The sequence below is a fragment of the Callospermophilus lateralis genome, chromosome 1 (assembly GCF_048772815.1).
Source record: "Callospermophilus lateralis isolate mCalLat2 chromosome 1, mCalLat2.hap1, whole genome shotgun sequence".
In the NCBI taxonomy this organism is placed as follows: Eukaryota; Metazoa; Chordata; class Mammalia; order Rodentia; family Sciuridae; genus Callospermophilus; species Callospermophilus lateralis.
In genome coordinates this window covers 93,551,597-93,563,845 of record NC_135305.1, presented here as the reverse complement: position 1 = coordinate 93,563,845, position 12,249 = coordinate 93,551,597, and the positions used below count along the sequence as shown (strand labels likewise).

Sequence of the window (12,249 nt, the reverse complement as noted above, 5' to 3'; positions counted from 1 at the left end):
TTCCCAGTCCTTTTGTATTTTTTATTTAGAGACAAGGCCTCACTGAGTTGCTTAGCACCTCACTAAGTTTCTGAGGTTGGCTTTGAACTTGCAATCCTCCTGCATCAGCTTCCTGAGCCACTGGGATCACAGGCATGCACCACTGCCCTTGGCCCCTGTTATGTATTCTCTTTAATGATCTGGAATTATTTTCTTCATAGACTTCATTGTTTGAAGTCTTTTTGTCTAGAAAATGGGCCAAATTAACAATAGCTGAATTTCTCCATTCTGTTCCTCAAAGTCCTATATAATTGCCAACCAGAAAATTAGAGGACTAAGACATAAACTGATAAAAAGCAAGATGATACATAATTCATCTGAAAGGCTATAAACTCAACATTCTTATGAACCATGAACACTTACATAACTGAATGCATGATTTCCATCATCTTCTGTTAGGTTATTTGTTTGCTGTTTGATTTCTTTGAATTAATAGGAAATACCTAACATGTAGTGAGCATCAGGAATTCTGCAGGGAGGTCCACCTTCTCTCCAATGTCTCAACTGCACCACCATACAGACATTATGTCCATTTCACTACATCAAGCCAGATTTCAGAGACCCCAGGTTAATCACACAGTAACCCTAAAATTAAATATGCGCAGAGATAACCGGTAAGCCACAGTATTAAATATGCGCGTGTTGAACACTGAATAAGCCCCAGAGTCCACATGATTCCAAGTCTTACTGGACATCTGTTGCTCTGTCCATTCTACCTATGGGTCTCTCTGTCTTTGTAGGAGCCCTTGAGAGTCACTGAGACATAGACCTTATCACAGGCCGGGTATAGGAACTTATAAACAATTGTTCGGTGATCCTAATGTACAGCCTGGGTTGAGACCAGCAAGTGACTTAAACAACTCCAGAACTCCAACATGGCTGTCGAAGATGCAAGCCACAAATGGTCATCATCCTAGAGAGAGCACAGCACCCATATAAGGAACATGATTCATCTGGAAATTGTTTACACTATTTGATTCATCAGTTATCAAAGGAAACAAAATATATATGCTAAAATTATATGCAAGGATGTTCCTTCAGTATAGCACTACATACACTAGCCTCAAATTAACACATATGTCCAATAAGAAATTAATCAAGGATGTCAAATGACAGACAAATATGCATCTTCACAAATGCAAATTCCTTTAAAGCAATGGAAAATAATCAGGATGTTAGTTATTACAATGTAATATTGTAATAGGATAAACTTACTGAAATCATTATATAATACATTCACATGGTTCAAACCCCCAAATATTTTACTTTAAATTCCTGTGAATAGAAATATATATAAACATATATATGGGTGTATATTCCCATTATGCTTTCCTACATATAGTATATATTATTCTGCACTTTTTCATTTATAAATTTGAGATCTCATTTTATGTATATATATTTAGAGAGCCAGAGTATTTTCCTGGTGAACATAAATTACATAACATCAGTTTCCTCTTATAGGCCCTTGGTTTATTTATTGCTACTATGAATCACCAGTTTTATGTCCATCTGATTGTGTGCCCTGCCAACCTGCCCTCCATAGAGAGCCCCACATGGCTTGCCTATCCCCATGTATATGAATTTGTGAGTATGTTGTCAAACATCAGGACTTTGTTAACCTGATAGGCGAAAAATAGAATCTCACTGAGGTTTTAATTACTGTTTTCTTTCTCATTAGAGTGAGAATAAACATCTTTTCATTTAACATCTATTTATGTAACTTTGCAAAGTTCTGGTCCTCTGATCATTTTTACTACTGAGTAATACTACTAAGAAATATGATAGTTGTTTGCTCTGTGTGTCTGCATTTCTGTAGGAAATGATACAAATATTAAATATATGGTAGGTGATTAAAAAATAGTGTATATTTTTCTATATTAATGAAACCTTTTAAAGTTAGAAAAGTTTATAAGTTTGAATTTAAAAAATGTCTTATTTTTTAATATTGGAAATGTTTTGCTCATTTACAATCACCTTTACTTTTTTGAGGCACATTCTTTGGAAAATAAGCAGAGATTCCCATTATGAAACAAAATGAGAGTAACCAGACTCAAAAAGATTTAGATCAATTCCTTGATGCACCTGCTTTGACCATGGCTCCTTCAGCCAAATACTCCTCCCCCTGTTCAGAGATGCGGAACCCTCCCTGCCCTGGGAAAGCAGACACAAAGGCAGGAATATTTGAGATCACTGAGAGCTTTGTGGGCTGACATAACTGGCTGGGCACTAACAGCCTCCTCTGTGGTTTCCAACCTGAACCCCTTTCCTCCCCCATGCAGTCCTGAATTTGAGCAGTACAGAAAGGGAGAGCTCTGGTGGTGGGGGACACAGAGTGGGTGGGGGATTGGTGCTGGTGTGGCTGATGCAGTTTTTAGTTTCTCAGGTTTCTTTTGTTTCTATGCTCTGTCAAATGTGGTTGATTCAGGGAAAAGGCTTAAAGTCAAACCGACCCTACTTGTTTGTGTATCAAGAGGTGGCTGAGGTATTGGAAGAGAAGTTGGGGGCAGTTAAACCACAACCAACTTTGCTCTGTTTCAGAAGTCTACAGCTAGTTGGAAGAGGTATCTAAGTTCACATGGTGAGACTGAGATGGGACCTGCTCTCCCTGCTGTGATCCAGGGACAAAGGAAGTGCCTCAGCTGCCGGAGCACTGGAAATCTGATGCCAGGATTTCTCAGACACTGCCTCTTCTGTCCATTCTGTCACTGTCCTGAAGAATGGAGAAGAGGTCATGTGCAGCCCCAGGGTAACTCCCAACATTCCACCTAGTGTCTATGCTTTTCCCAGGTACTTGATTTATGGATGCGGGTTGGTACCTTTCAGTTTACTTTCTTGGTGTAGAGAGTGACACAAGACCAGTGTACATGAAGCTGCTGGCAGAGATACACAAAGATGAGGGCAGTGGCAATATGCTTCAAGAACTCAGATATACAGAACCACGGAGTTCAACTGTGTAACTGAAAGTCATATGCTGAACAATGTGAAGTCCATTTACAAGGACAGGATGACTTCAGAGTCAACCTAAGCAAGGCTCAACAGAGGACATTAACCTGAGATGAAAAGGTGATTGAGGTTAGACAGAAGAGTGTTGTTCAGCAATGTGAGCATAAAAAGAAAATGCTTCCACCCGCACCCTACCTACCAGAATGGCTCCCCAGGATCCTAGTTTCATCTGTCCACTCCCAAGGGGAAATATAACTATTTCTGAGATAATTGCTTTAAGCTCTCAGTCTGACTTCATGCCATATTGCAATTATTCCATCATTCTTCTTGTTCTATGCTCAAACCACATTATGAGTGAGAATTATTTTCCTAAAATGATTGGCAGCCTAGCACCCTACTTCCTCAAATGATCTCATTTGGGGAAGTACTCTTCCTGAAGATAAATTTAAATACCTGATGTCCTGCTTGGGCCTTATCTCTGGGTTTGGTATATATACAACTCTATTTCTGAGAAAGGAAACTGACACTGAGATAACTTTATTGAGTTTCTTATGTATCAGTCTCTAGAACAGACCCTGGGGACTTTCCTGGCTCTTCTTCACCATAAGAAGCTCCTTGTAGTCAGATGCCAGCCTTTGAGTCAACCTCCAATTCACACTGCTGAGATGTGACCCACACTTAGAACAAGCACCACAGCAGGGAGGCTTGGAGCTGCACAAATCATAGGGTTCCACCTAAATCAACATCATCACCATTATATACAATTTCTTGAATGGCACCATGAAGGATGGAAAACTAACAGGTATGCTAACTCTCTTGAAGCAGTTAGGGGAATATTCATGTTTGAAAAATAACTCACAATATAATTTAGTTCATTTTAATTCAAAATAGCATAAAACACAAAGGAAAAATGATAACAATGGTTTCTTAGTCCTTTTATGGACACTCCAGAATTATACCTCAGAGAAAGATATAAATTTATAATAAAAATAATAAAACATATGGTGCCATTTTACATATATTCACAATCCCTCCTTGTCTTCTTTCTTTATTCCAACACTTTAGGGTAAAGACATTAGTAAACCAAGAAAATACAACTAATCATTTTGATATGCTGGATTTTATTACTTTTAAAAATTGTACAAAGAGCACATGTGCATGAGTTAAAAAAACACAAGGGAAATGTAGGGTGTTAATAAATGAAATACAAAAGAAATCTGAGACATGAAACAAACAAAAAATTTCATCCTGTGAATTGAAATAAAAGGTATTTCACTTACTAGAAAAGTGTTATTTCAACATATTAAGAAGTCTTTTGATTAGAATACAACACACACACACAACTTTCCTTCAATTATTCATTGACAGGTCAGACTCAGTCTCACTGAACAGAGGAATAATCATGACATGACCTGGCCAGCCAGAGGCAGGAGACTGAATGTGTGTGGATGTGGGAAAATGTCCGTGAGGTATCACCATAAATAAAAGTTTACTAGCTGTTCAACAAAGTCAGCAGTGGATGTCGCCATTTCAACTATCAATAGGGAGACCCCATCTCCATCTTCTTCCCTTGGATGACTTCAGTGAGGGTTCTTCACACTTAGGAAAAGAGTGAAGACAAACAGGTTGAGGAGGCAAAATTCTGCACTGCCTCTTATCTTCCTAACAGGGTCTATATCGAAGACAAACTGTGATAAAGGCACATAAAGGACATGGCTGTGGCCATACCTGAAGTTATTTTAAAGCATTTTAGAAAATGTTCAACTATTCCAGTATCCACGTATTTGCCTCCTCTCTACCCTGTTGTGTGCCAGGTGCCACCAAGACAAGCACTGGTCTCCTCCACTAGGAACCTGGCTGCCTCTGTTGCCCAGACTGCCTCTGTCTGGCTTTACAGGGACTCGTATTCTGTCTACTACTTTTTCCTTTTGTGGTGAAATATTTAGGAGGAGACGCTGATACAACTCACTTGCTATTTATTGGCCTCCTATTTGTGAGGCTGAATTTTTTTTTTTTTTTTTTTTTTTTTTTTGAGGAGCTAAAAGGGCTTAACAATGCGTTCTGCCTCAGAGCTTTCAATTTTCAGTAGTTTTTATCTCAGAAGTCCAAAACTTTTGAGAGACATCCCACTGCTCAGGTCTGAGCTTGGCACTCTCCTTCTAGCTATATGATTTTGGGGAAATTCCTCACCCACTGTTCCCTCACATGTGACACAGTGGTAATAACAGTCCCTACATATCAAGGGTTGCTCTCCTTGGAACACAAAAAGGTTAATGCTTGAAATTAAAACAATGTTTGAAACAAAAAGACACTCTGGCTAAGTAAGGAGATGTGAATCTCTCCTTTTTCTTTGGAGATTCAGGACTCTGAGATATTTTCCACTTTACAAATTTACCCCTATGCAGAAAACATTCAAAAATTTTACATAAGGAAATGTGATTACTGATTTCATGTAAATATAATGAATCTGGCTATATACTTGTACTCATATTCCCTGAAGTTTATTCTGAATCCACTCAAAGAAAATGCATTTTGTGAACCACTCTGCTCTTAAAGTTTCATTTTCAAACACTTACTTTTTATAAAGTAGAACTCAGAGTTCTAGAAGCGGTTTTTCACTGTCCTGTTTTTCCTCAGCTTCTTCTTCAGATCCTATTTGGTACAGAAGGAAAAAACTGTCTCATTCCATCAAAGAACAGTTTTATTGTAAAAAAGACAAGTTATTAAATGAAAGACTCATTTGTTTAACTCTAGAGAGATTTAGGTTAACAAACTGCTTTCTTCAAATTTTACTTTATTTCTTCCAGGAGGAAAACGAAAATATAATTTATGACTTGCACTAAATTGGCAAAAACAGATTTCACTTATGTGCTAGTGAAATACTCATATGCCAAGAATTGTTATCAATTGCCATTGTTCTTCTACCTGTTTGCACACTACGCTGAGCTTTGGTACAAAAAATTTGATCACTCTACCAGGTGAGTGAGAGAACAGTGTGGGCTCCTGAGGATGAGGGAACTGCTGCTGCTGCTGCCAGTGATCACTACTAGTTACCTGGTCAGAATCAATGTCTCATGAGCCTCAACTACTCATACAATTGACCCAGTCATTCCACTCTGCAACTCTTTCCTTAGGATTGATCCCTGGGGAAATAATACTTACTATTCATTATGTGGATTTTTTTTCTCTAATAACTAGAAAACAAACCTAACTGGCTGAGAATGTAAGAATGGTTAAATAATTATATTTACATGGAATACCTTATATCCATGTAAAATTATGGTTCTTTATAGTTTATGACAACATGTAAAAAGCATGTGCATTAGGCAAATGCAAATATGAAAAAATAAATAAATAAAACTTTGTATGCTATACAATTACGTTTGATAAAATTAAAAAGGCAAATATAAATGTACAAATGAGAACAAGTAGAAGATAACCACATGACCTTTGCACATTTTAATGAATATTCCAAAATTTCTGTGATAAAATGTAAAGGGATTTAATAAATTTTACATTCTAATTTTAAAAGCAGGGTATAAATAACAGAGGTATTGTGACAAAAAGATGTGAAACTACACACACAACTAAAAAGAAACAAGTTAAACTGTGAGTAGTGATACTGCTGTTTGAAGGATCAGTGAGTTCTAGTAGTTGTTTTCAACCTCTGTATAAAAGCATGTATTTCTTTTATGAACAGAAAAAAGAAATAGAAAAATGAGAAAGGTGGTGCCCTGCCTTGGCTGGGCTTTAATCTGTAAGAGGGTACACACTGTAAAGAGGACATTATTTTTTTCTTATGAGAAAATCTGCCTGGATTATACCAAAGAACAAATGTGACTGTGTCTTACATCTTAACCTCATAAATGTCCTACAGTTCAAGTGGAAACTGGGGTAAAAGAAATAGATAAAGGTGGAGTGGTAAAAGGTTTTGTTTTCCAGCCCATTAAACTGCTGTATATCATGGAGACACAGGGTGGTTTAACTGCCTTTTCATGTTGAAAGGAGTCTCAGGAAGAGGATCAGATCAAGCCTTCCTGTTCCCAGGCTCATTTTCCAACTGCCACGCCAAAAGTATGTAAACCACAATGAGTGGTCCTGTCGTGGTATTACCTGGGAATCCTAAATAAAGCTCCATCCTTAATTAAAATTTAACTACATATATTCTTTACATATTTTAAAAGAACCTCTAGCTATGGCCTAGTGAGGGGGTTCAATACAACCTTTCCATATAAGAAGTACCTATAAAAGTTGGAAAAATGGACAAAACTAAAAGCGTTTCACCCTTTGCAAATGAGCAAAGGCATATACAACTGGAGACTGATTTATGTGTTAAAACAGCAGAATTCAGGAACAACAGTGCTGCTCCTTCCTGAGCTTCTCCTGTTCCTCCTCCTGTGCCCAACACCCAGCTCAAAGGCATGGAGGTTCTGGGGACTGGCAGCAAAGCCATCCAGGTGAAAGAAGTTCACTTAGTTTGGGGGAAGAGCCATGCTAATGGACAGCAATATGGATGGAAAATCCCAGGAAGCAGGCAGGGTAGCTGCTCTGCTAGTCAGAGGTTGTGGTCATGGTTGGAGCAAGCATATGCCTGTTGGGTCTTTTCACATGCACAAGGAAAACCCAAGAGAGCTCAAACTAGCCAGATACCTTGAACTATGAGCATCCTCAGAGAACACACAAAGTCTCAGCAAAAACAAAAACCTATGCAAGACCTGAAAATGGCCTGAACTTTGAATGTGACACTCAAACCATGGGTATTTTCTTCTGGCAGGATGGAAGCCTTAATTCAGGTACTTGATACAGGTACTTAATTCAGCCAGGTACTCTGTAGACACAGGGAACCCATAGGAAGTTTGGTTTTAAAAAACAAACCAAGACTTAAAAAAAAAAAAAGGAAGTAAATAAAAAAAAAAAGATAGATGTAACCACATTCCCCAGGGAATACAATTTCACGAATAATTTATTAAGCAAATGAACAAATAGCAACAACAACCTTTTGGGAGAAAAATGAGAATCCTGAGTTGCTACAATATATTTTCAACAAATTACTTTTCAACAGAAAATATAAGACATGTAGAGAATTAGGCAAGTATGAACACTCTAAAAAAATACAAAAACACCAAAGCAAACCATCTTTGAGTGTCTCTAAATACTGTATTTAGCAAAAAAAAAAAAAATATATATATATATATATATCAAAGCAATATTAACAAATATGTTCAAAGAACAATAGAGAATCAATTTAAATAACTAACAGATGTAGACCAACAAAGTAGAGGAGGGGGATTTAGATGGGGAGAGGGGAGAGGGAATGGGGAGGTAGCGGGGAAAAACATCTATAAAACTATGCTATGTACAAATATACTACAATGAATATAGCTTTTATGTGTAATTATAATATACTAATTGAAATAATAATAATAAACAGAAGAATTAGTAGAGCAAGTGGTTCAGGGGCAGTGGCAAGGGAAAGAGAAGGTACAGGGGAATAAGATTGATCAAATTATGCCACTTTCATGTGTAATGAATCCCATTATTATTTATAAAAACTCTGAAGTGAAAAAAAACATTAAGTGCAATGATATTTTTGTGAATCAAGAAAATATTCAAGACAGCAGAGGAACTGGTATACATGAAGACAGGGCTGGCAGAAATTATCCATTCTGAGACAGAGAGAGCAAAAAACTAAAGAAAAATTAAATACAGTTTAGAGACCCATGAAATAACATTAAGCATACTAATATATGGGCACTGGGGAGTTCCAGAAGAAGAAAAAAAAAAGAAAAAAAATCTAGAAAATATTTAAAGATAATGGCAAAAATTTCCTACATTTTTGAGACATAATAATCTATACATTTAATAAGCTAAAGGAACAGGAATTAGGACATATACAGAGATCCACAAAAATATCACTCTAAACTTGCTTTAAACCAAGGAATACATGAAAATGAACATATGGTATGTCAAAGTTTATGAGATACCAATAAAGCAATGTATATAGGAAAAATGTATGGCTTTAATTGACTATATAAGAAAAGAAAGTTTTCAAGTCAATCAAAAAAATAATCTACTTTAAAAGATATAAAAAGAAGAATAAGCTAAATTTAATCCAAGAAGATTCAAGGAAATAAAAAAAGATTGACTTGGCACATTTATAACCAACAGATTTTTGACAAATGTGCCTAAATATATGAAAATTAATTCAAAATGTATCATAACTTTAATTAAAAGAAGAAACACTACAAAATCTTCTAGACAGAAACACAAGAGAAAAATATTCAATATATTTGAGGTCTCAAATATAGTATCCATTGGAAGGAAAGGGAAAAAAAAGAGAGAGAGAAAGAGAGATAAGTGTCACAGTAGAATGGGTAGACAATAGGGATGGGAGGGGAGGGGGGATGGGATAGGGAGGGCAGCAGAATACAACTGACACTAGGATTGCTGTATGTATACACATGGATGTATAACCAATATGATCCTGCAATCTGTACACGTGGAAAAATGAAGAATTCATACCCTATTTGAATCAAATGTATGATATGTCAAGATCATTGTATTATCTTGGACAACTAATAAAAAAAACCATTAAAAACTTGTGCTTCAAAATACCACATGAAAATGTGAAAAGACAAACAGTAGACAAACATTTGCAAATCATATATATTTGATAAAGGACTTTTATCTACAATGTAGATACAGCTTAATAGTAAGAAAATAAGTCAAAAAATCTTGAAATACAGATTTCTCCAAAGAAGATACATGATTAATATATAATGGAAAAGATCTCTGTCATTAGGGACATTAAGCTTAACCACATGAGAACTACTTTACCTCTGTTAGACTGGCTACAATAAAAAAGACAGATGATACCAAAGTGTTAGTGATGATATGGAGAAACTGAAATCCATATATGTTGCTGGAAAGAATATATGTTGCTGGAAAGAAACCACGTAAGAATAGTTCAGCAATTTCTTAAAAAGTTAAATTTATCATATGAGCCAGCAAATCCTTAGAAATCCATTCAAGAAAAATAACAATAAATGTCTCCACAAGCACATATATGTGAATGTTTATAGCTAAGTTACTCATAACAGCTCCAGGGCTGGGGATGTGGCTCAAGCGGTAGCGCACTTGCATGCTCGCCTGGCATGCGTGCGGCCCAGGTTCGATCCTCAGCACCACATAAAAACAAAGATGTTGTGTCCGCCAAGAACTAAAAAATAAATATTAAAAATTCTCTCTCTTTCTCTCTAAAAAAAAATAATAACAGCTCCAAACTGGAAATAACCTAGACATCCATTAGCTGGAAAGTAAGCAAAAATGTTGTACAGATACACCATGGAACAGTATTCAGTCATAAAAGAGAACTACTGATATGTTCTACAACATAACTGGTCCTCAAAAACTTTACACTAAGCAAAAGAAGGAGAATGCAAAAACTACATGTAGTATGACCACAGTTATATGAACTGCCCCGAAAATATAAATGTCAAGACAGAAAGCAGATCTGTGTTACTCAGAATGAGATACAAAGGCAGGGGTTAATGAACATGAAAGAAGTCTTTCTAATGATAAAATTTTCTAAAATTATCTTGTGATGCTAATGAAAAAAACCATACATTTGCTAAAAATCATTCAATTATACATTCACAAACAATGGATGTTATAGTATGAAAATTATACCTCCATAGAGTTACTTAAAAATCAATGTTTCTGGATATTCATCACAATGAGTTTTCAATATTTTAAAATTTCAAAACTTTAATTAAAAGGTAGGAAAGAACTGTGTTTTAAATCTGTTCACTATACATAATGTAATCATGGGATTGATCATCTGAACAAGAACACTTCTGAGAAATAAAAGGGATTCTAATAATCACACAAGGAGACAGGAAAGGCGAGGCAATTCAGAATGCATAGTCATTCTTGGTTGGCATTAAACTGGTATTTTAATGCCTTTATCTAAACCTGTTTAGAACAAATGACATCATGTAATTGAGCTACTCCACATTTTAAAATTGGTCAAGAGGTGAATTATTCTGTCCTTAGCATCATGCTTGGTTCATTCTAGCTCTCTGACCACAGATGACAGCTTCTAGTCATCCAAAGAGGACTTTTGTTTCCTTGTTCTTTCCATTTAATTCACGGGTTTTAGGATGTGGGTAGCAAGCCTGCACACAAATTACTTTTCTAGCCCTTAAGTGTACATCTTCTAAAATGTGCTAGTATCCTAATTTACAGGTCTAAAATTCAAGTTGATCAGTGACAGGAAAAATGCTGACACTTTTATGTGTGATGCCTCAATTTCTCTCTTATTTTTATCTAATGCATCAACACTTATAAATCTATGTGCCAGGTTCTGCATTAGATGCTGGATTTAAAAAAAAAAAAAAAAGACAAGAAAGGAAGCCAAACCTTTCAGATGCCCCCATGTCTAGTAAAAATCATCTACTAAAAGACTGATTTTTTAGCTACTGGCATAATAAGAATAGAGTGTTCTTTCTTTAGGCACATTACCTCAAATAATAATTTTCACTTCTAATTCTTTCCTGAATTGAACAGGCAATGCAAATATATATATGGCAAGGCCTTAGGGGCACTTCTCTTCACCCACCACTACTAATCTGCCTTTTGTCTTAAACAAAGCAGCCACCTAGTGGAATACTATGAAAATGTTTTGGTTCTTGTGCAGATTTATGATTCAGTGAAACAGTAATGCCCCAGAGGACCACTAGGTGGTGGCAAATGTCACAGGAAGAAGCCCTGGGATCTACCAGTGCAAAAGTTTGATGGGGAGGGAATGCCTGAGGTGAAATTCCTCATGTTTTTAAGAAAAAACAGTAGAACTGGGAAACCACATTAGTCTTAGAAAAAAAATTAGCTAACAAGTTGGAATAGTCTTAGAAAAAGTAGAATGGCATGAAATACATTATGAACTGCCCCACCTCTTTTTTTTAAAAGTATTAATCCTATGACATAAAGTATTAGAAAGAAACAGCACTTATAATTTGGTAGTAAAAACATTAATACTTAATTTTAATTACTATTGTCTCAGAAACAGATTTTCTGCTAATCCACATCTGTATCTCATGTGGATTTATAGTTTTGCATTTTATACTACTTGTAGATCCCATACCAATAGTCTACCATCATTCACACAGCTCTTTCTGCCAGAAGTCTGTTTTATTATAGTGTGTTGGACATATAATAAGTAGACTTTAAATCAAGCTTACGTCCCATGGTAGAAACAAACCAGGT

General features: G+C 36.0%; 1 protein-coding gene across 4 annotated transcripts in view; it reads right to left on the bottom strand.

Moving 5' to 3' along the window:
- Positions 1 to 12,249, bottom strand: part of Stard3nl (STARD3 N-terminal like) — a 69,386-nt gene that overhangs the window by 18,083 nt on the left and 39,054 nt on the right. For 2 of the 4 annotated variants that reach the window (XR_013088945.1, XR_013088944.1), the window contains exon 8: positions 5,562 to 5,637. Coding sequence is in view for 2 of the 4 variants with exons in the window: in XM_076836286.1 (XP_076692401.1) it covers positions 5,579 to 5,637 (59 nt within the window). In the remaining 2 variants the exon portion in view is untranslated. Of the gene's footprint in view, positions 1 to 869; positions 953 to 3,996; positions 4,585 to 5,561; positions 5,638 to 12,249 lie in introns of those variants that run through there. The other 2 variants (XM_076836286.1, XM_076836274.1) reach the window with 2 other exon arrangements.